The sequence below is a fragment of the Bombus fervidus genome, chromosome 3 (assembly GCF_041682495.2).
Source record: "Bombus fervidus isolate BK054 chromosome 3, iyBomFerv1, whole genome shotgun sequence".
In the NCBI taxonomy this organism is placed as follows: domain Eukaryota; kingdom Metazoa; phylum Arthropoda; class Insecta; order Hymenoptera; family Apidae; genus Bombus; species Bombus fervidus.
The window spans coordinates 3,534,875-3,562,864 of NC_091519.1; the positions used below are offsets into that span (position 1 = coordinate 3,534,875).

At 31.9% G+C, this 27,990-nt stretch overlaps 2 protein-coding genes across 13 annotated transcripts in view; one reads left to right on the forward strand and one right to left on the reverse strand.

The window, feature by feature from the left end:
* Positions 1–3,379: 3,379 nt before the first annotated feature.
* Tlk (Tousled-like kinase) overlaps positions 3,380–27,990 on the reverse strand; it is a 30,846-nt gene continuing 6,235 nt past the window's right edge. For 4 of the 12 annotated variants that reach the window (XM_072001006.1, XM_072001002.1, XM_072001003.1 and 1 more), the window contains 14 exons: positions 26,859–26,944; positions 10,582–10,672; positions 10,206–10,468; positions 9,819–10,052; positions 8,576–8,668; positions 7,909–8,370; positions 6,621–6,824; positions 6,441–6,532; positions 6,079–6,226; positions 5,890–6,001; positions 5,637–5,775; positions 5,425–5,536; positions 5,224–5,331; positions 3,380–5,121 (listed from right to left, as the gene is read on the reverse strand). In XM_072001006.1, the coding sequence (XP_071857107.1) occupies positions 4,906–5,121; positions 5,224–5,331; positions 5,425–5,536; positions 5,637–5,775; positions 5,890–6,001; positions 6,079–6,226; positions 6,441–6,532; positions 6,621–6,824; positions 7,909–8,370; positions 8,576–8,668; positions 9,819–10,052; positions 10,206–10,468; positions 10,582–10,672; positions 26,859–26,944 (2,360 nt within the window). In that variant the 3' untranslated portion in view covers positions 3,380–4,905. Of the gene's footprint in view, positions 5,122–5,223; positions 5,332–5,424; positions 5,537–5,636; positions 5,776–5,889; positions 6,002–6,078; positions 6,227–6,440; positions 6,533–6,620; positions 6,825–7,908; positions 8,371–8,575; positions 8,669–9,818; positions 10,053–10,205; positions 10,469–10,581; positions 10,673–10,805; positions 10,948–11,161; positions 11,296–11,549; positions 11,779–13,066; positions 13,665–26,858; positions 26,945–27,990 lie in introns of those variants that run through there. The other 8 variants (XM_072001008.1, XM_072001013.1, XM_072001010.1 and 5 more) reach the window with 8 other exon arrangements.
* LOC139986030 (uncharacterized) overlaps positions 11,323–27,990 on the forward strand; it is an 81,893-nt gene continuing 65,225 nt past the window's right edge. Inside the window, exon 1 of the mRNA XM_072001046.1 lies at positions 11,323–11,330. The gene's annotated coding sequence lies outside the window, so the exon portion shown is untranslated. The remainder of the gene's footprint in view (positions 11,331–27,990) is intronic.

Below are 27,990 nucleotides of genomic sequence, written 5' to 3' on the forward strand. Positions count from 1 at the left end.
TCTGTGTGATCACATTTGATATAAATTTTAACAGATTTTGCCTTAATTAAGATCAAGGCATTACAATAATTTTATATGATATTGTACATACATATACTAGAATATATAAATTAGAATATTTTAAGAAAATTAAATTTTACAGTGATAATTAAATAATATATGCATAGTGTGCAATGCGATAATACATTTGAGTCATGACTGACTGTATAACATTTGAGTATCTAAATATTTAAATAATATTCAATTTTAAAATATCTAGACTATCTCTGTATGTTAATTTTCTGGAGAAAGATATTTAAATACTCATTGTTTTGTAAAAAAAATTAATAAAATATTTTTGCACATGTTAGAATATCAACTCATTGGAAATGGAATAATGTGTGATTTGTTGCAAAACTCAGTATCAATTAAGAGAAACTTTTGTTATTGTAATAATAATGTATATATATAGAATGAAAAATTTAGTTCATCTTCATAAAACACTTATTCACACATTAACTATTACATATATTAACTAATGATCGCATACCTTCTATTAATAGTATTGGTATTGAATGAAAAATATAATTGATGTTCTGTGTATACTTAATAACTACAAATGTAGAGATTCACAAACATACGATAGTAATGAAATTTTTGTATTTATAATACGGATAGACAATTAATTTAAACATTAAGACTCATTATATTAATTATAACTTAAATTTGTTTTTATTTATTTTTTCTTTTTGTATGTTGAATTAATTTTGGAACAAAACACATTTTTACAGACATCTAGCTGTGACATATCATTAATAAATAATGTACTTACCATAATATATGAAGGTAATTGTATTAATTAGCACATTCGTACGATTTATTATCTATATTCTGTGAACAAATTTTAATAAAGATAAATAATCTAATTAATCAAATAATACATAAAGAAAGAATATTAAATCTCCTTTTCAATATATGTTACTAAACATGTTAAAATTCTAATTTACAATATTTAAATATTGTTAAAAATAATCTTTGAATATTAAAGTTATTTTGATTCTTTTTTTTTTTAATACGGATATTATTCGTTTGTTCTACTATACCACTACATTTGTTTTCAATCAAATTTTTTTTAGGAATAATGTGATGTGTAGCTAATAATTTCAGCTGCACTACCTTTAAATTTTATAGGTGCCAAAGCATTTTAATATGTTGAATTATTATTATCTAATAATTTACTATACGGGATGAAATAAAATTAATTTAAAAATTCCAAATGAAAACTTACATTAAAAAACAGACAGTTTTTATTTAAAATATTTTCCATTGGAACTATTTTTTCAAAAATTCTAAGCGCACGTTTCAAACACATGAAACAGAAATGGATACATCATTGAACACAAAAATTTTAAAATAAATAAATAGGTCAAAACGAGTTCATGCAATCTCCTAAGTTTTCATTAGTTGATTTTCTTTATAAAGATGTAGGTACAAAAATAAAATTAATGTTTAAAGAATCAAAATGGTCGATAGGCAGCAAAAAATACGAGGAACATATAAATGGCATAATTCTTGAAATATTATTTTGTTTTAAAAATCAAATTGTTCTTGAACTAAATAAATTTGTATGCTATAGTCAATATGCTAATAGTCAATGAAATTACAGATTATAAAAGTGATTTGTTTTTTTCAGGTATATATAAATATCATCACAAGATATCAAATCAACCGAATGAATAACTTTTGAGTTTTTTGAACTGTATGATTAAAAAATACGGTTTTGAAAAAAGTGTATTATAAGTAACTGCTCAGAATGGAATTATGTAATAATGGTATTATGTATTGTACTTTATAAACATTTATAGTTTTCTTAATTTTGCCAATTTTATAACAAATCTTTCAATACATTATACTACAGGCTTAAAACTATTAATGAAAAAAAGGAATTTGATTTCATGATTCTTTAAAATTCGATAAACCCCATAAAAGCCCTTGAGACTAGAATGATTAAAATCTTCCAGCAGATCATTCGGTATGTGTATGTATATACTTCTTGAAACATAATTTTAACATAATTTTATATTATAATTAGAGTTAAGTATAAGTAAAAAGTTATGTTTTGTTGTTTATATACAAATATTCTAATCAAATTCAATAGAAATAATATTTCATATCATGTCCCTATCCAAAAATTTACCTAATGAAAGAAAATAATTTTATATCCACACATATGTATTGTAGGAGAAATATACACTGTTATATGTGATTCATATTTAATTAATAAGTTTACTAACTTTAAATTATACACAAATACGTAAATTTATTGCTATAACGTTTCATACAGCATCCTCGACGCAATTCCTGTTGTTTATGAGGAAGATCGTGACTATGCTGACACGCAAGGGCGATAAAAAAAACTTTGTTTATTAAAGAATTATTTAAATTCCTCTTTTTTTAAAATACATAATAATACTCCAAACTCTAGCATGCATATAGTTATAAAAGCACATAGAGCAGGAAATATTATTATGTAATGCTTTTCTTTTCAAGTTGACCCGTAGTTTTTAAAGAATATATCTGATCAGGCAATATTTGAATATTTGTGCAATGAATTTTCTATGAAAAAAATCTTATTCCTTGGATAAAAATTTGTTTTCGATATATGCATTTAATAGTTTTATTAACGATGCATTTTTAAGGAGTCTTCACTATATACAAATGCAAAATTGCTTCTATCGCAAAACATATAAACACTGCTTGGTGCAGATTCGTTTCGTTTTTTATCATTACAAATAATCCCAAATGAGATTTCATAGAATAAATGCTCGTTAAATGATTTTTTTTCGTTCTTTCATCAGTTTGACGTCTTATTAAATTATTTAATCTTTTCCCGGTAGCAATTTATTGTGGTAGCAGAACGATATCCTTTATTTTTTAAAAGAAGTGTTTTTCGTAAATTTTACTGGCCAAAGTATATGCTATTTTTTGCCCAAGAATAGTATGCACCAATTGTCACTTTAAACTACAATAAATATAATAGAATATAATAAAACTAATCACGATTATTTTAACCATCATGTTCAAGCAAAATTTCTGAACTAGGGAATTTTTGCTCGATTACAGTTAATTTTTTAATTATATGAAAACGATGATTACATAAATATGCCGAAAAATTGAAAATTTTCAAATTTGACAATTATGCATACCCGTCCTCGGAGAAAAAGTAAATGAATTTATTCATTTTCTGACTAGTTTGTCTTCGAACTTAGTTTACAAAAAGCACTTCCTCGTAGAGGAATTTTAAAAGTATACGCTTTCCTGTTTAATAAATTTGAAAACCGCAAGAGAAATAGGAGAGGGAAGCAGGAACGGTTGGCTTTTAGAATAGAAGCGATGGATCTAGTAGTAGACTCTGTTCAGACTTGTAATGTATTCTCCTCTGACCATTCTTTGCCAATCACGTTGGTATTGATTTATCAACCAATACCGTGCCCACATTGTACCAACAACTTACAACATTTTAACAACTTTCTAGTACTCCCAAAAGCTGCAGGTTGTCGACAGACGCGACTATAATACAAAGCAAGGGCACTTGATAAAATAACTTAATCTTCTATTTCATAATTATCTATATATAACGTACATATATAAAACAAATTATGAATAAAGAAATAGCAACCAGGTCGGTACAGTATCATGAATCTTACTTTAAAAATTTTTAATGCCTGATTATAAGAATTGTTATATATCACGAAAATGTATGATCATAATTATCGCGCCGAAGTCCACTCTAGAAAAAAATGAATCACTCTATTAGAAAATCATGGATTAAAAATGTACATGTGCATGGAGCATATAAACCGTGGACTGCGATTCTGTATGTTCTTTTTTATTTGGGAGCATCGCGATTCTTTTACTTTCTTTGCATTCAAACCTTAGACCAATCAATCCGGTGTAGATAAGCCCACTCATTTCAGAATAGGAACAACCAACCAAATCTCCTCGTGTGTGTATGTTAATCGTTATTAGTCATGATATAAGTAATAATGTTAATATTTGAATAAAGTAACATGATGTGCAGTCAAATATTCATGGAATACTTGGCTGCACGGAGGTCATGCGAGGATCCACCACAGTTGTCTTTCCACTGTCAATGCTGTCCTGTTCTTTACACCATATATATATATTATATCGGATTTATTAGTATATATATATATATAGTATAAATATATACACGCACACTAGTTTTAACAATCTTTCGTCACACTCATTCATCCATACGTAACTTCAGAAGAGAGGAACGTCTCCGTAAAAGCAAAGTCCCTCTACACTGCTTTGACGCGCTTTGCCTCGGATATTTTATCTTCCGTTGCTCTCTTTATTTTCACCGAGTAATTTTCACTTGTAATGATTTCCGTCGCTATACTCCTTTGTTTCCTTTTCTTCTTAATTTGAACTTCACTTTAATTCACAATGACTTATCACATGTTTATCTGTTTCTCTCATTTCTTTTTAAACACTATTATCAAGTCAGCCCACTGTTTGATACAAGGAACGATAATACAATTGAATATTTACGAACACAACATTTTTGTCATGCTGAATAATGTAGCTTGTATTGTAGAAAGACGCAAGCTTCTGGACTTGCGGCGACCAGTCTCGCATCTCTCTTGCAATGTCCTATGTAGTTGGCCTGTAAGTATAGTTGTAAAGGTGTGGTGGAAGTGGTAGTGATGGCGGTAGTGGTAGTGGAGTGGTAGTGGTAGTGGTAATCGTGGCATTGGTGATGGTGATATTATCCGGTTTTTAGTATTTACAATTCGTTATAGCAACCGCTATGTTCCTAAGATGAGATGGTGTGCAATTCAATGTTCAAGATTTGGCATGTATTAGTATATCGAAGATTTTGTCTTTAGTTTTTTTCCACTACGAACTGCTTGACGCGTTCATACCACTAAACATGCCAATACTAAATGAGGTTTGTTGCTGCTGCTGAATCTGTTGTTGTTGTTGCTGTTGTTGCTGATTATTTGCTTGACGGCCATGTTTTGGCACTGGAGGTTGTAGATATTCATGTCTAGCTAATGTCAACACATCTATGCGCTCTTCTTTCCTATATGCTAGGCAACTTCTTATGAAACTCTGAAAGTAAAAACATTTATGAATAAATTTAGGATTTTATTTTCATACTTACAATTAATTAAATTTTTCTAATTCATATGAATTGATACTAAAATGGGGTACCTTTGCTTCGTTGCTAACAGTTGGTTTATTTGCAAATTGAACTTCAGTGGCTTTCAAAATTGTATTCTCTTCTAAAATTGTAGCTTGCGATTGATTATGTCCAAAAGGCTAAAAACAGTTTTTAGAATGTAAATCTTTAATGTCAATCTAATAGCAAATCAATGTTATGCAGTTACTATAGTAGTATAATAGTCATTATACCTTTTTGCCATATAGACACTGATAAAATATAACTCCTACACTCCAAACATCAACTTTCGATGATATTTTTGGAGGATTTTTACCAATAACAAAACACTCTGGTGGAAGGTACCTATGTAAAATATGCATATTACTAACCAAGTTTAACATGGAAAAATATAAAAATGTTCCTAATGTCATAAAGTATGTCTCTAAAATGAGGAAGTACATACCAATAGGTACCAGCTCCTTGAGATGTTAAATCCATTCCATGGTCTGGATTATAATTTTCCTCATCCATTACTTTACTTAACCCGAAATCTGTTATCTTTATTTCACCACAAACATTACCTTCAGTTAATAATATATTACCTGCAAAATTACAACAATAATAGTATATAATTAAAAATTTTGCTTTATATAATAAAAGTAAAATTAAATTTTATATAATAAAAATAACGTAAGTTATATACAATAGAAATTTACCAGGCTTTAAATCATAATGTATGACTGGGGGTTTTATTTCATTGAGGTACTTTAATGCAGATACAACTTGCATAACAATAGATCTTGCTTCTCTTTCAGGTATAGTCTTATGCTGAAAATATTTAATAAAATATTTAATTACAGTAATACATAATAAATATTATGTGAAAAATACGTTAATATACACACCTGCTTAAGATAAAAATCTAAATCATGGCCATCACAATATTCCAAGACAGTACAAAAAGAATTGGCGTCAATTTCAAACACATCATACAATTTCACAACACGAGGATGATCAAGAGCTTTATGTATATTGTATTCTCGTAGCGCATGCCTGCATAAAGAATAAAAAAATATATACATGTAAAAATTTTAAAACAATGTAAAAATATATCCTTATACGAAAATAATTAATGTCACTTATGTATAATTAAAACTAGTGTTATTTTAAATATGTATTTTGTTGTGAAACTGTTATTACTTTTATTTTATTAATTAATTAAACTGCTTAATTTCAAAATACAAAATTTCATTATAAAAGTACTTACTTAATATAATTAGCTTTCTTATCTTCTTTCCAGTCTTTATTTAGTTGATGCACTTTACAAGCGACATATCGTTGCTCTTTTAAGTCAAATGCCTGTAAAAAGCGAAATACTTAAAAAATAATTAATTAATTGTTTACTAAAACAAATGTTATTTTGAAATTAATAATTTCGTTTTTATACCTTATGCACTTCGCTGAAGCCACCTTTTCCTAACAACATTAATAAAAGGTAACGTTCATTCAATACAGGATGAGAATTGAATCTCGATTGGTCCTCGTTGTGAATACGTTTCAGTTCTCTAATGTGCAAGTTTCGTTCTCTTTCGAGTTTTTCCATTTCTAATTGCAGATCAGCATCTTCTTTTTTCAACGCACTTTGTCTTAACTAAAAAGACAATATATATATATATATATATTGGGTTGGCGTTAGGACTTGGATTAGGGGCGTGTAATGAATTTTCGCTTGGGTTATTCATCGTTGTTGCACAATCGAGGTAACGTTTATTAACACAGGTATAGATGGTACAAGATCGACAAGTGGCCGCGGTAACTAGACGCTAATGACAATGACGAATCCACGGTCCACGGGATAACGGATATACTTTGCTTCAAAGTCTAAGTCGGACTCGACTTACTCCTCGCGATACAAGGATTGCTGGGTTAGCTCTTTGTTGAGACGTGGATTATTCACCGATCGTACAAACACACTAGGTAACTGGCTAATGAGACTACAAGAAAGGGAATGACTTTCCGTCACCATGACGCTGCAGAGGAAAACTATGATGGGGTGTGCCTAAGGACACGGAATCATCGGATTCGTCGAGGAAAGCCTTTGCTCGGAGGGTGAAGGAAATGGACGTTGCTGTTAATTGGTTAATTTCTATGTTGGCGGTTCGAAAAGGATGCTAGCCGCCCTTGAGAGAGAGTTCCTAGCAGAAAGCGTCGTATGTGAGAAAAGCAGATCTCCCGTATCTTCCCGTAATAGGTGACAGATTTACAGGTTGATAGAGTAAAGACTGTTTGTCAATCTGAAGGACTTTAGTTAACTAAATCCTAAGATTTGCAGCGGGTCCTCGGGCTAGCTGAACATAAACTGTGAATAATGCATCGATATCTGGCGATCATCTTGCCCAAAGAATGGGGTCTGTGTGTGGCAAGCCACAGGGCCGTTGGAATGTTTACTGTTAAGTGTCGGTACGGCCAATTCTTTAAAGGAGAGCTATGCAATTCTATATCTTTGTTAGGTGGAACGTTCATCCCGTGACTGCGGCGACCAGTTGTCGTCTCGAGCCTAAGCTTATTATCTCAAGTTTCGAACGATTGTGTTTGGGTTATTTGTAAATGCTACAGTATTGGGGTTTTCTAAGTAATTCCAACGGGGGGGCCCGGTGTCTTTTCATCTCCGACATATATATGAAATTATGTCAAAACTACGTTTATTACAAATAACAATCCGAAAAATTTATTACCTTGAGTATTTCATCAGCTTCATAATACTCTTGCCACGTATAAGATCCAGGTACTGCATCTGGCTTTAAGAATGTAGCTTCTGTGCCATTATGCAAAGAAGGTTGAGGCTGACTACGTTTCCTACCAGTTTCACTGTTCGATGGCCTTTTTTTGAGTAATAGCTTTTTTTGTTTATCAATTTCTTCCCGTTCAGTTGCAATTTCTTCTTGTCGTCGTGCTAATTCTTGAAACGCATAACCATCCGTCCAATTTTCTTGAAACGTTGCACCCACCCTTTGAGTTACAAATTGTCCCAACCTCAGTCTATTTTGCATACACTTTTGCCTAGCCTCCTTTTTTTCTATGTTTGATTTTTCTTTTAATAGCTTCTTTACAACATCTATACACTTATTTATATGAGATTTGTGCTGTTCAATTAATTTTTGTTGATTAGCCATTTGATGCCTAAGTTCATCAGTTGTCTGAAAAAGAAGATATGTACTATTAATTATATGAAAATTCAAATACAAATAAATCTTATTATAATAATAAATAATAATAATAACATTTAAAAATATTTTGCTTTTTATGCATTTCTCTTTTTGGAAAGATGCTTTTCCCATTATATTTCTACTACTAATGTATAATTTTACACTCATAGCACATTTCAGAATTTATTTTACTTACTCTATTTAATTCATCAATTTTATTGTTACGTAATTCTAAGTCTGAAGAGGCTTGAGTTTCAAATTCTTGTATCCTCTGGCAAGTAAGTTCTGTCTGAAATGTAAATAACGCATTTTATAATAAATACAAACAAACTACTGTAACATCTGATACATTTGTCAACATAGTTCATAAATACCAGATACCTTGTTGCACCCAAATGGATGTAACATGCAGTTTCAGTTTTAGTGCAATTTTTGATAATTTCATTTACAAAATTGATCAAAGTTCCATCTTTGATAGAAATTTGTGATAAAGTTAGTTCTACACGTTATTTAATTTAATAGGCCAGCCCTCTTGCTATTAAAAGTAAAACTACAGAGCAAAACCCAAACATATAGATAGAACAGAACTACCACACAGGCAGCAAGGAACACACCAAAAATGTATGCATGATTTAAGGTATGCATGTAAAAAATTGTAGGACACTGTATATTTTATACATATTTTTTTCTATAATAATTAATACATTGTACACTATAAAACAATTTTTTTTTAATTTTATCACTTTTGAAACATAAGACTATAGCCAAATACCAAGTCAAAGACGGCAAACATGCACACCTATTTTTAATTTAGAAATTGAAATAAATGGAAATAAACAATTTTAATGACTTAAAAGCAAAACAAAATTTATTAAATAAGGAGTGACATTACAAGGTAGCCTGCACTCCTATGATAACAAATGGATACAGCGCTACAGTCCAGTCAGAAGTTAGCTGCAAATTTACTACAAACATCTGACAAGAAATGCCCATTACGAAACTAATTTTAGGAAATTAAAGTATATAAAAATGTATAAAATGTACTCTCTTATACCAAATTGCAATAAGAGATAACAAGAAAAATGTAAAACATGAAATAAAAGGAGTAAATAATATTTGTAAATAAGATATCTTCTAATGAAAAGAAATGATATTACAAAGGAATGCAATTATTTTTTGAGAGATAAATAAATTAATTTTGAATATGTATGCTCTAGATATATAAAATTTCTTACATAATTATTACTCCTAAATTATGGTTAAGTATTTGCATGTTACATGGACACACAAGATCAAATTTTTAGTTTAAATTATATAACTTTTTTACCATTTATGGAGAAATTTTAAAAATTTAGACATAAAATTATACTATTTATAGCCAAGATTTTTATGGGTCGTTTCTTATAAAATGCTTGCAGGAATTACCGAATTTTGCTTACATTTGGGGTGTTAGTCTTCGCTTGCCTGACCTGGCTTGTCCTACTGAGGTTGGTAGGCCTTACCTGCACCTGCTTGCTGACCATTGAGCCTGCAGGTTGTGTTGAGGCTGGTGGAGGAGGAGGTGGAGGTTGAGGATGAGGTCTTGGCGGCTGCATCAGTGAAGAAAATTCTGCCACTGAAGAATTGGGTGTTGTTACTTGTGGTGAAAGGAGTTGTTGAGGCGATGGTGGATACTGTTGAAAAATAATTACACAAAATATCAGAAAGGATGTAAAGGAAAAAGTCACAGAGTCATAATCATATTATGGAAATGAAAAATTCTATGTTAGAAATGATATAAGTAGTGTATGTCTATGTATCTATATATGTATATATTTTATATTTACCATAGGATATCCCTGTTGAGGTGAAGGACTTTTAGCACCCCCATGCCGAATGGGGCTATTACCCAAATGATGCTTTGAAAAATACTCGTTTATTTTTTTATTTTCAAGAGCAGCAACAGATCTAGACCCCTTGCTTCCTATAGGTCCCCCAGTAACTCCCCCACCTCCATCATCAGCTTTACGTTTCCTTTTCCTTTCCGAAGGAGTTCTTGGTACCTTTTCTGGAGTATTTGGATCTACCTCCTTATCACTATGTGATGAGCCTAGTTATTGCAAAATAATCAAGCTTATAAAATGTTTTTGCTATTTTTAATTTAATTATTAGGTGGAAGTTCGTCTTTATCATTAAATAAAATAAAAATATACTGAGACTTACCAGTGCTCATGTTCGAGTCTTGACTATGAACTGACTGACCAGAGTTTACAGTTGATTGAGGTGCCATCTGAATTTGTGACCCAGCAGACATCTGAAATGAAAAAAAGAGAAAAAAATGTTGATATAAAATAATAGCCGAAATATTCTTATTTGCAAATACTTCAACAAAATAGAGAAACGACCATTATGGTGGTAAATTAAAATAATGGTTATTAAAATATTACCACACAGAGTAAAAGCTATTATTTCGTACAATTATTTATATCGCAAAATTTAATATAAGCCTCCTAGAAGAAACAACATGGAGAAAAATATCGCAACGTGAATCAAGATTCGTTACTTTCAGTAGAGGTTACACTTCGAAAATCATACCGGCGTACAAAATACTAGATAATAAAAATCGCATGTTATTAAGACACGATTTATTATACAGAAGGAAACTTAGGATAGAGAAAGACTAATAAGAAAAAAGAAAAACAAAGGATGTGCAAAGGAGAAAGAAGTAGATTCAATGGGAAATGAAAAGAGAAAGAAGAGAATGAAAAAGACAGTACAGGAGAGAAAGAGAGAGAAGTGACACCTTCCAGGATAGCCTATGGTGGAGCCCCATAGTCGTATTTGCTGTTTGAGCTAATAGACAGTATGTCAACCATAAGCACGGTTTCGCGCACAATTTGTATGTAAATGACAATAGTACAGTATGAACAAAATGTCCAATATATGTTTAGAGCTAGAGGAATCACGACAAAATGGAGGACCCTAACAGAGGGGAACGACGGAAGGGCAGGGAGTTACGGAGCTATAGAAGAGGTAAGAGGAAAGGCGATGGAAAATGGAGAGGGGGTGGAAGTAGAGAAACAGAGAGAATGGGAGATACAGAAGGGGGGTAGGAGGTAAGAACTCGATGGCAGAGGAGTGGTTAGATTGGGAACCACGGACGCGCTCCGCAAGGGGGCAGTTTTACTCACTGTTTCACATCCGAACTCTGGTCAGGTCGGATAGTTAACTGGCTTTCCTATCGTACATACTTTTCTGCATACGCACCAAATGTAGCCGCTAGGCAAACTGCCTTCAATGAACAACAACGATAACCGCGACGACACATACGTCATCCGATTTGTGACGTCGATTCTTCGATAAATTACGCACTCTTATTATTATCATCGGCGGCGTGTCAGCCACGTTTACTCCGCGCGCGGTTAAGAACCCGGATTAATGGTAAGTTCTCATGGACGCGGTCACGCGTTTGCGCGTTTGCCAGGCGGAACGCACACGTTCGAATTCCACGCTCTGTCACTGATGTGCACACGTTATTATAATTAAAAGTATCGCTGCCACAAGGCATTGTAAATATAGATGAATCGTTTATAAGGTTACACTTCTGTCATCTTCATTTTATTCGCTAGTATTAGAAGTATTTCTTTCATACTTCAAAATTTCAGATTTACTCAAATTCATATCGTTCATTAATCATTAAATGTGTCGCATTTGATATATAATATATCAGTACGATAATCGTAAATATAAGCAAGAACATGTAAACTTGAGTATCACAAAATTGCAATATATTTATTGAATAAACGAAACACTCGCATTCTACTTATATACGTATGTCTTCATCTTATTGAAAATGTAATGCTTTGCTATCTTCATATGAGATTTTTTAAATTTTATCAAAGTGAAGAAAAAGAGCCAAATAAAGCATATAAACAAAGCAACAATAATAATATCCTTGAATACTTAAATTAATTGAAATATATTAAAACTGTATTTACTTAAAAGCGTATTGTATTAATAATTAATTAAAATCAAGATATAAATAATAAAAAGATAAAAGCGCAATTTTTATGAAAATATCACTTGTCTTCGAATTATTAGAAATTAAACCTTATGTTCAAATTTTATTTAAATATCTAAAATCGTATTGAATTTTAGGGAAACAAGTGTAAGGAAATATGTACAATCGTAGTATATGAAGAAATATAATTTCCTCCATGAGATTATCGAGTAACAAGATTGTTTGAAAATAACAGCGGACGTGTGATGCTTTAACGTAATACTCATGGTATACGCTCATCCTTACTTCATCACAAATACTACGAAGTAGAAGTAAGAAGATGAAGAATCAAAATTCGATTTAAATTACAGTCATACATAGATTACAAATACCGAAACCTATGCCTATTGCAATGCAGAAAACTTATGTGTATCTAAATTAGGATAACGATGAATTACGAAGGTAAGGATTTTATGGCTTACGGGTGATTCGTTTCACTTTCTTGCACTTTACTGAACATGCCAGCAATCCAACAAAAGATAGGAAACTTCCTTATCGATGGATCAATGTCTGTGCCCGGAACTGGGCTAGAGGGCCGGGGAATCGTTTCTCCGGCAGCGATTTGCCTTTAAGTTAGCTTTGCTATGTGCGCTTGCGTTAGTGTGCATAAGCAAGGAGGTTACATGGGAAGTAGTAACATATACGAACCCAGTGAATCGGGACATGCGGATTTTACAGTACACTCCTCTATGCCTCACGACTTGACCCTTCTATGAGCATAATCACCAAATCGTATCGAACGATCCAAACGCCACACGTAAGCTATCCTTTGAACACTCACGAAGTTGGTTCACTTCGTATCTTCTTCAACTATGCAGTTCCTCTTGTAAAAGCGGCGTGCAGTTAGCGCGCCGGGTAAACAGCAACAGCACCAGCAGCAGCACCAAGTGCCGTCAATGGCCACGATAAACGGCATTACGCGTACGTTTCACGGGCCACAAGCGAGCCAAAAACCCCAGCGTAGTCTCGCCTAATCGAAACGGAACTGGAACTGTCCGACCACCGTACTGTTCGCATACTACTACCTAGCGGAGGTTTCTCTTTCTCTCTTTCTTGGCTGCTCTCGCACTCCCGCTTTCCTTGCCTCTCTTCTCCTCTCCTATGTACGGCAAATGAGCAACGCGCGAGATTCCGAGATGCGGCAAAAGGTGCAACCTCCACCTCCCCGCGACGGCGCTACTGCCCAACGATCACAACAGACAGGGAAGAGAGAAAGAGAGAAATTGCCGGAGTGCGAGAGGGAAACCAAGTGAGATCGAGAGACCTGCGAGAGGAAGCAGAGGAGAGGAGGAGGAGAAGGAGGAGGAGGAGAGGGCAAGCAGAAGTTGGCGAGCTTGGTGGAAAGGGACGGAGGACAAGTTAGAAAGAGAGCTAACTGAGTGACGGAGAGGTTTTGTAGGGGTAGGGTCAGGAGAGGTAAAGGGGAGGAAAAGGGAGTCGGAGGGAGGCATATGAGACATTCCTTCAGTGAACGGGTCGACCGAGTGTGAGTGCAAGCGAGCCGGTAAAATCGATGTGGCGAAGTGTAGCTGTGCCACTACGGCGTGCAAAGGGTGTGCTGTACCCTATACGTGATCAGTAATTTGCCTTGTGACGTTGTGTCGTACAGTCAAATACATTACAGTATTAGGTGTTCAATTTTATGTATCGACCAAATCAGATATGTCTATGTAATAAATATCCACTATGTATCTAAGAAATATAGAACAAAATGTTTTTTCTAAGTAATATACAAATATATTCATTTTTTAATGTCGCTAACATGAATCAAAAGTAGGTATTAAACTGTATATATTACGGCGGCGTAGTACTCTTTTATATATAATACAATATGCCTGTGCATAAATATATATTATTTATTACTTCCTCCTCATTTTCATTCTTCACTTATTTAATTATTATATTATTGTTCTTATAATAGATATAGGATTTTAAAAATTATGTCAAGAAATTTTTTTACATGTATTATTATACTATGATAACGTATCTGAAAACCACTAAGCATTTGAAAAATTTTTCCGACGGCATATAAATCTCTCAATAAAATTTCGATATCGTAATAATGAAATGTCGAGATTCTCAATGTTGGCAAAAGTACATACCTAATGTGTATATATAAACCTGTCGAAACACGCTTGAAGTTAGCTGCAACATTGTTTTATTTCGTAGGATCTTGTACTGACTCGCATAGTCGTATTAAGTATCGTGTATTGAGAGTGGCACCTGCCTCGGAATCAGAAGAACAGAGCGCCCTCGCAGTGATTCTACTAGTTACGCTCCTGAAATACGCCGTGCCGACGTGTGTTTCAGCCAGTGCGAGGGCGTATTAGCGAGATGTAGACCTAGTGGTGGGGATTGAAAGAACGAAGCGTACGTATGAGATGACGGCTCGACGAACGAACATAACTGGTCAGACCGGCGGCCTGGCGAGAACGCATAATAGGTTTAGGTTGAATCACGCAGCGTTTCTTGCTATGTAATCGCGTTTTTACAGTGTTATAGTGCGGTTCCATGCTATTTATTATAGTGTTTAGTTTTCATTTTATTTTCACGATCGTTTACTAATTGCTCACATCTGGATGCATTATCAATACAATTTGTCGACTAAAAATTGTTGTGATGTCTCATTTGTGTGTTCATAGCTAGAAGAATGTTTTTGAGCGATTTTATATTCGCATATCTGTGATTACTGATACATTTTTTTTTGTAATTTAATATGTTATTGTTATTTCGTTATACACAACTTGATATTGTGCGCACTTGATATCGTGATTTGAAATTATATCACTTTTGTTATTGTTATCACTTTTATTACAATTGCGAACTTTGATAAAATTATGAAATATCGAAGTGCGGAAATCATTACTAAAATAGTGTCAGCGTTTATGCGTGTCTTCTGTTTTCTGACGGCACAGTTGAACAAGACGACGAAATAGAAGTATGTACCTCATACTATCGATGCGATACTCAGACAAGGAGCAACGTTGCAATATTTCGGATACTGTGACAACATCGCATCAACGCAGTGTTTCCATTTCTCGATGTATGTACTGAATAGTTCTAGCATATTTACTTAACGAACGTACAGTTCGTTCTCAAAAATTCACTTTCTCGAAAGAGAATTTGTGTTAAAGAATTTTCACTACGTGTTCGATATTAGATTTAAGCATACGTGATTCTTTGTAATAATCAGATTTCTAATAAAAACTATTAAATTCAAAAAATTCATGAATTAATGTGGTTTAACAAGAATATTTCGATAATAAAATAATATAGTATATCTTTAAAAGATGTTTCGATTATTTTATCACATAGCTAATTGCATAATTAATCTAACATTTGGTTAAAAGATTGGTATAAATATAGCACGTACGATTAGCATAATGAATAAGGGAATTTATAGATATTCGAAAAAATATTTTAATTTCTAAGTAGTCTCGATACCTTTCAAATAAAATAAATGTCTTGATAAAATGTCATAATATTTCTGGATATTATGAACATCCTCTTCGATATTAAATTTTAACAATTTAGGAGGTACGTGACATATATAGATATCTTGGCATAAATATAAGCATGAAAAATAGGAAAGAGCTCAAGAGCACATTAACGTAAAAAAAATAAAGTGAAGGTAGATACACGTTTAGCTCCTAGACCTTGCAATGCCATTCGATTGTAGAAAACAGTGGCGACAACAGCCAGCAATGTTCGACGTGACGGCAACACAGCAATGACTACCCCCACTCTTTCATGGAAGGAACCACTGTTTTCCCCTCCATGTGTTGCCTTAGCCCCCTCCAATGAACTCCCAATAGGTCGCACGCTCATTAGCCCAGTCGCGCACGATTCTCCCTCTCTGCCCCGTGTAGTCGCATGTCTCTGGCCGATCAGCTGGTCGGCCACGCGGCGTTGCCTCGTTGCCTTGGCTTGCGCTTTGCTCACTGTTCATAGCCACGCGGTTTTCTGTGTACACCGTTTCAGGAAAAGCTAGGTATGTTCCGGTGCCCCGTGTAAACGGCGTGTGCGCATTGCACACTACGAGTTCTTATCATTTTGCTCGGTTTAAAATATCCTTTTAAAAATATAGCGCAATCGTTACCGAATATTTTTATTAATTTTATATTTTCAATATGCTTATTTGTTTATTTATTTAATTTTTAAAATATTTCCATAACCGCTTTTAAATGCTGTTTGTTATCTTCCTGGTGGTGTACTATTCAATGTATTATTTTAATTAACGATAGCTAGATACTTTAACATAATTTTGAAATTTCTTGCTTTATAATACATTTTATAATACATAAATTTTGATGTTATAATAAATAAAAATTGTTAAGAGTTATTGATACAATGATACAAACAATTTTTAATCTGGATTGGGGTTAAAAGTCTTGCCACGTATATTCCAGACTTTAATTAACTTTTACTTATTCCGTTGTTTGCAATATCTTTCATACATTTAGCTCTTTCGCAATAACCGAGACTATTTCCAAGTTGCAAGATAATTTTTTGAAAGACTGATATCACGCATTTTTCTGAAATTACGCAGTCCTATTGCAACATAGAATTCAATTAATAAATGGGATTATGCAATGCATGCAATGAGTAATAGTATTTTCATTAAATATATTACGAGAATATAGATTACATAATGTAGCGTGAAACTGTCATAACACTAACACAGAGAGAGAGAGAGAGAGAGAGAGAGAGAGAGAGAGAGAGATAAATAAATAAATAATAGGAAAAATAAGTAGCGTTCTTTTCCTAAATCTAAATTACTGAAAACAAAAGTAAAACAATTAAATATTTGAAAGTATTGATTACTTGTAAAAATAATAGCTACATACTTTCTCATAGAAAGTGTGATAATCAATCTCATAAATTATTAAATAATAATTTAAAAAATATTTAATTTAATGATAGCAAACATGATGAGTCTAAAATGACCCAAAAAACGTAGCGTGTTCAAATAAGGTTCAAAATGACTGATAATTCTTATATTTTTAATGACTTTTTAATAATTTTCCGAAACGATGTATCTTTTCGTAACTTTTCTGTAAATATTCGCAAGTAATACTCATAAATGAGTTGTATATAAGGCCAAGTAAAAAAACTAGATAGACAATTGATGGAAATGATTATTAACGGAATTCAATGAGAATATCTGTAGTTTTACGTATTTAAATTTAATTCATAATATTTTCAAGTAATGAGTAGGTAATGAGTCTTAAAAAATATATTCTGTCATGGCGCATATGTAATGAAATCTTAACACTCAATAAATTTCGCAAGTTGTTAATTGGATTCAAAACCAGATTTTGTGCTGCCAATTCAAGTAATTTGATATTTAAATCACGAAAAATTTTTCTTGGAATGCTTTTGTGTACTTGCAATCATTTTCTTATGAAACAAATTCTTCGTTAACCTGTCAACCGGAAAAGTCGAGTTAACTCGTTACTTAAATTTTCAATCTCTTGGATACAATAATTTCTTTACTTATGAATGTTATATTTTTTAGTGCGTTGTTTTATTTCTGCTGAGAATAAATTATATCATATTTATATTTGGAAGAATTGACTTATTGAGTTAGATTGATTTGTTTTTAAGTTAACTGTTAATTTTATGATTATAGAAATTTCTGATTAGAGGATGATCCGGTTATCAGGTTAAGATCCACTTTCAATAGCTTTTTCTAAATTTTCATTTATTAGTTATGGTATATTTATCTATATTTATAATTTTATCTGTAAAAATTATTGTGCAGTAATAAAATTATTGTTATATATACATACATATATAGAGATATATATTGGAATTATATTATTATTTTATTATATTATTATTTATTATACTATTATATTATATATATATACATGTATATATATAATATATGGAATTAAAAAAAGTGTCTTCGATAAAAGATCAACGTGTACTTTGATATATCACCATATTATTTTCTTTTTCTAATATCGATGATAAAAAAATGATATTTTATTAATTTTTTAAGTATAATTAGTGTGATAACTTTATATAAAACTGGCGTACAATTTTATTAATGATTTATACAGCTTGATTTATTTGTTATATTATGTATGATATTTAAAATAAAACTTAGGGTGGGGCTCAAATATATGAACCTTAACCAAATACTAAACTAGGAAGATCAGTAACGATCGAATGCTCTAGTTCTTCTACGTGGCACTAGATGGTTGTTGGTAGCGACCTCTTTATTACGGTCAAAATCTGTTTCCTTGGCGATTAGTAATTTTGAACAAAATGTTATAGATTGCAGTAAAGTTATATTTTAAAGATTTTTCTTCTATTTCCTTACTCGATTAATACAGTTAAAGTACACATTACCGAAGAGATAGTGGAGAGAAGTGTTTTGATATGCTATTTAATATAGAAAAATTATCCGTTATTATCGGTAAATATACAGGAAATCTCAGAAATTACAGAACTTATAAACGTTTATAGGGAATTTACTAGAAACTCACAACGATGTGGTAAATCTGAAAATTCTGTGAATACTAAATAACTAATGTACCGAATAATTTTTTAGAACTTTATATGCAACGCACTTCTCTTCGAATTTCTTTAACATTTGTTAAAATTTTTTATACGTATAAAAAATGGACGCATTTTCAGAAAATAATTGCAATTGAAGAAATTTTTTAATTTAATTTTGATTAAATTAAATTATTCTATAATAATAATTAAATAATAATTAAATTTTAAATTACTTAACTATAGAGTATGTATAACAGATGTATGCTGCTATTTTCATGATATCTTTTTTCAACTAAAGTAATTAATGGTATAATCTGAAGAGGACTAATTCCAAAAAGAATAAGACAACAATTTATAATAAAATTATAATAAATAAAGCTTATAAATACTTATGCATATGAATAATTATTTAAATATGTATTTAAATGCTAGAAAAATGAAACAAGTGACTATGTAGACAAGAATAAGACGTATAAAAGAAACAAATAAATAAAATTAGAAGTTAACAACAAGAAGACAGACGAAAAGTAATGATGGAAGAAAAAGGAAATATATACATATATGCATATGTCTATTTTTCTTGTATGCACAGATATCAACGTATCAACAGTCGGCGAAAGGTGTCCAATGTGACACTAGATACGGACGGTAATGTAGATTGCGGGTTGAATTTTAGGTGTCGCCCCCTTTTCCGTGTTGTATCATAGATGAGGTATAAAATAAATCTGACATTCTGTGTATTTTTGTGTCACTCGGTTTGGATCTTCGCGAGTACTCTTATCATTTTTATGTCGTTACCAACATTACCGATTTAACATCAAATAAGATTAGAACACTTATAATGATATAAAGTTAAAATTAACTATAGTGAATCACGTGTTTTCAAAATAAAATTTGGAGCATATCACCGTGTTTGTTCAATATCTTACTAAGCTTCATCAACAGCAGAAGGTCATGAACTGTTCTACCAAAAATTAATAAATTATATACCTGAATTTTATTAACTACAAATCTCTTATTAAAATTACAAAATCCCAAATATCCGTTTCTAAAATAGTGATCAAAGTGAATACTTTTATGCGAATCTTTTTTTTAAATCCCAGTAGATGACTTTTTGTGAAAAAATAGAGAAAATATAATACTACATTTTTTGGGAATCGAGTTGCGCACATTTCAAATGAATCTGAGCATAAACTACTGTTAATATCAAAATCAAAGTAGATATCTTTCACTTCTACAAATTTTATCGTATCTACCGGATACCCGGTATTTGATCAAGCAAAAGTTAGCATGGTTTAATAAAAAGCATGTTCAAGTAATTCAGAGTTAAATCCTTTTTTCCAGATTTAGTCACACATAAAAGTCTACTTTAGTAGTGAGAAAATAAGTGATATTGTACGCCTTTAATTCTTTCACATTTCTTTAGCAATTATTTAATAAAGCTCTGAATCTATGTTTACATAACATTTTTTCTTATTTATATCCATAAAATACTGGTAACGTTTGGCTAAAGAAACTTAAAACAGCCTGTATGTAATTTAAGTAAAAAATTCTTATTACAAATTTTAAATCTTTATGACATTTACTTGATTGAATTGAAGAAAAGAGAACTAAAAATGTTGTAATATTAATAAGGGGTGTTTATGCTATAAAAGTTACATATATCTTTCGATTGCTAAGATATGTGTGGTAAGGCTACTTGAATGCATTAACAATACACAGTATATAGGTTGGAATACATAAAGTGTGACAAGCCACTTTCTTCGAAACCGTTGCGCATATCGATTTTTAAATTAAACGAACTAGGATAATTATTTTGTACGCAATAAATTTTGTAGTCACCTAGACTTGAATTTTAAAGGTTTGATAAGTATTTATAATATGATAAATTAGAATAATCCGATTATTAACGATGTGAAGATCAATTTAAAGTTTAAAGTTTTAATATCAGATACGTACGAGAATCAATAAATATGAGATAGTAATTTATGAAGAATACATTACAATACCAGTTTTGCAGAGTAGATCGGTATGTAAACACAATAGTCATCGAGAAGAAAACTGAAATATCACTGATACAAGACAGGACGAAGTTACAAGCTTTTGAAACTCGAAAAGGTTCTAGGATCGTTGAACACAGGTCTATCTATACGTGTTTGGTTCTCAAGGTTGGTAGGTAGGTATGTATAAACCTTCCATGCAATGTGCGTAGTACCTACTTACTATCGAAAGGATCAATACGGGGGACATGCACCAGCAACTTGCTTGTTTTCATGAATCTCCTTCGCCAAGACTGTTGGTTACGAGTCAATCTAACCCATTATACTTTTACTATGAAAAAGATACCTTCTTGCTTTAATTTTTGATAAGTCGTATGATGACGAACAATTATATGGCCTTGTTTTATATTAACCTAACCTAATTTCCTCTTTTAAATTTTTATTATTCATTTCCGCAATTTTTAATTTTTTAATGAATTTTATCCAATTACATCGATCTAATACATTATCATGTAGCACAATTATTTTATGTACATACGTGTTATTTGAATGGGTTAAAATCTAATTTAAGATTGCCAAATTATTTGCATATTTTATGAGTTTTGTGAACGTTATACATATAAAATGCATCTTGCATTTGTAAATATAACCATTTATTGTAACTGAAATTATAAAATTACAGAACTAATAAACTCAGTCAGAACAAAATATAGACTAACGAATTTATTTTCAAAAAGAAGAGGTACACGAAAGGATATACCCAGAGATGATTCGCGTATCCTTTAACCTCTCTGATCTCTGGCATCCTATGATCGGTCTAGTTCGGGATAACTCGTGTACATTCGTAAGTCTTGGCCGTTCGGAAATATGTCGAATTTTATAAATGAAGTATTCTTATAATTGTAAATTATGGTCGTAATAATATTAGGGTCATACAGAAGTTAATGAGAATTCGAGAATTTAATCTTTTTCTTTTTCGAAAAGACTAAAGAAAAATCATTAAATATGTACACCACTTCTTACAACCGTAAAAATTACTCTAAAATTTTCAATTTTTGCACAGTTACGAAATACAAGATATGACATAACAAGATCTAATTAAAAGTATACGAAATCAAGCAGTCAAGTATATGATCGAATGTCACTATGTTCTTGGACACTGTGTCTTTTTAGATTGTTGTCGCGACCGTCACCTTATCAAGGGATGATACCACCCTTGTATGACCACGTCTGCCGGGCACGTGGCAATAAATCAGAACGAATGATTATGATATGAGCGAATGCGGGATTGAAATTGCGTGTCACATGTCCCTGGTTGATGATCGAACAGCTTTATCCGAAGGAACTATTAGATCATCCTGAAAATTTCCACGACATTTCCGTATCTAGTTTTAATGGCACATAAATACCTACTTCAAGCATATCAACATAGCCATAATTTAAAGGTTGGTATCTTTTGAAATAATTGCCTGAACGATTACTAAAAAACAAAAGGTAACAATAGAAAGAAATTTATCCTTTTCGAACAACACTGTAATAAAACGAATTTATCGATTTTCCACTACAATAAAATCCTCCGCGAGTCTCTTGTTGCAAAAATCAAGACAATCGCTGCCTGCCTGAATCCTTATCATCATATCACTTTCGTACTTTACATTTTATTTCTATTTACAGGGTGATCCACGAATTGGTTGACTGTTTCAAACGACACTACGTAACTTCGACTTCATACCGTTGTAGTAGACGTTAAAACGAGTTCAACGACCTGTTACTATGACTGTAAAGTGATACCGAACGAATATCGATTTCATCAAAGGACAGTTATCGTTAAAAATTATTTTATTTCCATCAAATTACACGTTTCAACATGATGAGCTTCAACACGAAAAATATTAATTATATGCATATTACAAAAGGAGCACAAACAGCCTACAGAAATAGACATGCCTTATTTAGTTATATTATTATATTTTATATTAAATGTTTTGAGAACGTTGGTTGAGCACTTACGGACCTATTCCTTGACCACCTTTATTCCCGATTTGTTCCCATTAAATCTTTTTCTGTAGAATCAGCTACAGTCGATGATCTATGCTATTCCAATTTATAACATTGATTATCTAAAGCACCGAATCCGTACAGCATGTCAAGACATTCGTTATGATAGCATTGTAGGAGCAATCAAAAATTTACTGCATCTTTCGGAATCATGTTTACAAGATTATGAGCTACAGTTAGAGCATTTATTATAATAGGACGCACAAACGTACTGCAACACTAAAGAAGGTGTGTTTATTTCTGTACGTTGTTCATGTTCCTTTCGTAAGAGTCCTTCTGTGTGTATGACTAACATTTTTCTTGTTGAAGGTTAACCATTTTGAAATGTGTAATTTGACCGAAATAAAATTACTTTTAACGATAACATCTCCGTTGATGAAACCGATATTTCAGGATTCCGGGTCAATTCAAGATCATAGTATAATAGGTCGTCTTAACATCAGTTACAACAGTATAAAATAAAAAATACGTAGTGTCATTTAAGAAAAACAAGGCGGCTTTGACCTTTTATCGAAAAAACAATTGTTTGGAAATGTCTTATATCGAAATTTGTAGTCGATTGAAAATCGATTAGCTTTCGTTTAAAATATTTCTTTGTCGTACCATTGGAAGTGCCTGAAAAATTGTGACGACCGATTGGAAGATCGCTCTGTATATAATGCCCATAATGTATACATGAATTGATCACGTGCGAATATCTTTAAGAAGACAGAACATTTTCTTGGATACAAAGTTCATGTCTAATATGTAGCATTATAAACTAGATACTTATAAGATACATGTGACATTTTATAAATATTATATAATATCGAATAAATCCTATCAGCACAACTGTAATTCCGAGTGCAGAGGGTTAAGAAAATACTTCATCAAACTATGCTCATCATTAATGATGAGCATTGTGTAAACATTTGTTCAGTAATTTATTGTCACTTTATTCCCTGACCTGATCTTAACGTCTAGTTTGGTAAACATGAAATCAGTTATGATCTGTAGCCACAATATGAATCAGAAAATGTTAATATGAATTAAAAGAGATATTCACAAAGATAACTTATAATATATAATATACTTGATAATCTATTTGTGAATGAAATTGCAGAAGATTAGAAACGGCAAAATCTATGTGTAAATTTCTTTAACAGGTAGTAAACAAGAAAAATATTAGTCTTGATAATACGTTGATAACTGCAGTGAGGAACGTTCGAAACTATCGATAGCTGCGTTTCAAGTAACATCCGCCGGAGGCGAGCAGTGTCGTTAATGGTAGGTAGGAAGTAGAATTGCGAGAGAAGGGGAGAAGCAGAAGGAACGGACGTGCATATTCGGCTTCTGTAGGGAGCATAATACAACCCGATACGATTTAATACGATCCGTCATGATTCGGCACAGTTGTCACAGCTCTACCGAATGATATGAGGCGTTGTATAGGAATAAATTGACCGCTTATTTGTTCATTAATATTATTTTTAAAAATTAGTAAAGGGGGACAATCCTTTGAAACTAGAATAAAGAAAGAAAGTAGTTGCGAAGATAAGAATTCTTATTTGAAGATAGTTTCGGTAAAATTCGACAAAAGGTTGTATCTTTTCTAACAATTCCGATATCAGTAAAATGACGACAAACTCCCTATTTTCATATGAATTACAAATATACACGCGAATAAACTTCAATTGGATAAAATTTGCATTTAGTTTCGATAAGATTCCGTACATCGAGTACAAAAACAATCAATTTGACGTGGAATGGAATGGGTACACCTTTTCAATTATTTATCGAATTTTGACATTGAGTATCTGATAAACTATTGATCTTGTAAATTGCGAGTTCTCAATGTTTTTATAAATGTTGAATTTACACGTAAGAGTTCCCTATTATTGCCATAATCACGCTTTTTTAGCTTCCGGCTAGCTTCGAAGATTTATAAGCTTTTCTTTATATGGAATAGTATATCTCTTCTTTATCTTCTCTTAGTGTTCTTTTAATTTTAATACAAATTAAAACGACCTTTGGCGGTATTATTACGGTTAGACATTCGTACACAGTTTAGGTCTCCTCACGCGTCACTGTTATAAGATAAAAGGAGGTCAGAAATAGGTTAATAGTTCAAAAGTACAAGCCAAATATGTTGGCCGGTCAAGGTCATTTCTCTATCGTCGATTCACCATATCAACGAATCTGATCTAACAAAACCTACACGCGTGATAGTTCGACGGACGGATTACAGAAGTGACTTCAATTTTTCTTCTTACGGCAATATACTTTTTCTATTTTATGCGTTACGAGGCTCTTCGTTTGTTAGTCTGTTTTTACTTAAAGCGTATGCTTCGTCTTTATATTTATGATGAAAGTAAAACTTAAAAAAAGCTGGGAGAAAAATGTCTTTGGCCAGTCTCTACATCAATACAATGCAGTGCAATGTGAACTGCAGAATTTATGAACAACCCTGATATATACACCTGACTATGCATACAATTAGAGTTCAAAGATACATAATGTAAAAAGGGCTGGCAATAGTATATAAGTGTAAAGCTCTATAAGTGAATTTCACAAATTACAAGCTATCTGATGTGAGATAGCTCTATTCGATGTGAGATAGCAAAATTGTACAACAGAAATTAATAGTATAATCTACAACTTGTCATTTGTCATTTGCTATTATGTGAGAGGGTTCTGAGTATCTACCTAATTAATGTCCATTCAAGCTAAATAATGCATTTATTATGTTATAATGTGATCTGATTGTGTGTTGCTACTAACTAAAATTTCGTTCAAATAAATGGATTCATAAAGATAAACGCGGTTTTACCGTATTTACAACCTAATTCAACGACCTTAAATCAACATAACGTGATCCTTTTTCTGAAAATGAATCGCTATAGTGAAACAACCACTATTATTTTTTCTAAGATAGAATTCATCGGCTGCCTAATGGAAGGAATGAAGAAAACTGTTTCGAAATTTGAGACCTACTTTATTTTTTCTCTAAATAAGTCTAAAGCTTAGTGTAAAAAGGGCAACGAATTAATTTGTACACTAATATACTAATCTCCACATAATACGCGATATCGTGCTCCAAGAGGCAGATTAGGGTGGTTACATCGGATATTGCGACTCGAGACATCCGTGAAAGTCATCCGTGCAACCATTGTCACATAGCCTAGGAATACAAGGCGGATCAGAAGGGAAACTGGCCCTTGCAAACTCTCGAAGTTTCGCAAATGTTCGACTGCACGATATAATTCAAGCTTGGTAACAGGGTGGTACACCTGAGACGGAGAATCTCATATCAAACAGCGAATTGCGAACGTTCGCAAAAATATACATAGGAATAAATCTTCACTTTACATTTCACTGTAATTGATGTACGTTCCATTAAAAACAATTTGTTGAATATGTATTTTTTACTATGCATTTTTATTGCACTGTTGCGATAATAGATTGTAATATAGTTAAACTTTCGATTAGAAAAATATATTTTACGGAAGAAATTCGATAAACGATCGTGTGTTTTACAGATTTACATAGGACAATCTGCAGTTTGCCAATACTTTTATTCGTTACTGTATTCGTCTGCAAAAAAGTCGCTGTGACCTAAAAGCGGATTCGTCTGCTCAGAATATGTAATAAGCTTGCTATGACCTAATGGTGAATATATGCTCTCAGTAATTATCACTTCGATTTTAAAGACACACAAATTTTTCCATCTCGTATAATGTCGAAACACATCGTTATATTGAAATGATCTGCGATCCATTTTAATCGACTTATAATATTTGCTAAATATGCAAAAGGAACGAACAGAAAGGGAAACAATGCAGAAGAAAGCAAGGGAAAAGAGAAGGAAAAAGTACAGGCGAAAAATAGCTTACCCGTGCTCCGAGAAAGCGGGCCTCCAATAACTCCTGCTTCCTTGGGTCCAGGGTGGCCTGAAAGTGCTCCATCTTGACGCCAGCGCCTGAAAAAACACATCGTAGTTATTAAATCAAACTGTATCAGCTTGATGAGAATTCTTAAAGAGAATTGTTTAAAGAAAATTTGCGGATTCAAAGCAAATTTCGTGGTTCGAAACTAAATTAAAGTTTCGGTAAAAATAACATTCGCGATAAAGAAAGTAACACATTTTAAACAAGTAACAATTAGCAGAACAGACAATGGAAAGGATACAGCATATACAAAACGTACATTAATTCATAAAAATATTTGAACACTTAGAGTTAGTAGGAAACTTTTACGAATATGTTATGATATTACATACATAACATATTGTATTAAATAAATACCATTACCATTATAGCGGTGATAATGAGTCATACTTCATTACAGCGCTAATTAAATTTCAGAAAGCTTTACAGAGCACGCATAATTGTTATCCACGAAAGATTTCCAAAATACTTTTGCGAATCAGAGATAACGAGCACCAATTTTTGTTGAACTCTGATATAAAAGACATTTTTAACAAATATTTGATGTCTACTTTCTCCTTTTTTTTTCCTTTTTCTCCTTCCATTCCCTTTCTAAAAAAAAGGAGAGAGAAAGAGAAAAAAGAAAGACAGAAGAATGCTATATATGAAAACATTTTGTATCGTTGAACAATCTTCGGTTTTGCTTCGTTTTTATCCTCTTTCTTTTTGTTTAATAAACTAGAAGGACACTATGGGGTTGCTGACGATCGAACAAATTTTTAACTTGTCCCTAGTTCATTGAGTTTGCCTATTTTCCTAATATGTATCCTGATTTATGAAATAATAGAAAGAAAAGAATTTGATACACATGTTCATTCATTAACGCAAAATCTTTAATATAAGGAAATTGTATCTTATTGTTAGTTACCTGAAATATTTGAGATAAATGATGAAATATTTGTTTTTAGATTTATAATTAGAAATTTTAAAAGTTGAAAAATATTACAATTTTTTTAACGTAAAATTGTTATTTTTCTTTAATAAATTTAAATGGATGTAATAGTTATTTGGTTGTATTTTATTCCGATATCCAGAAAAA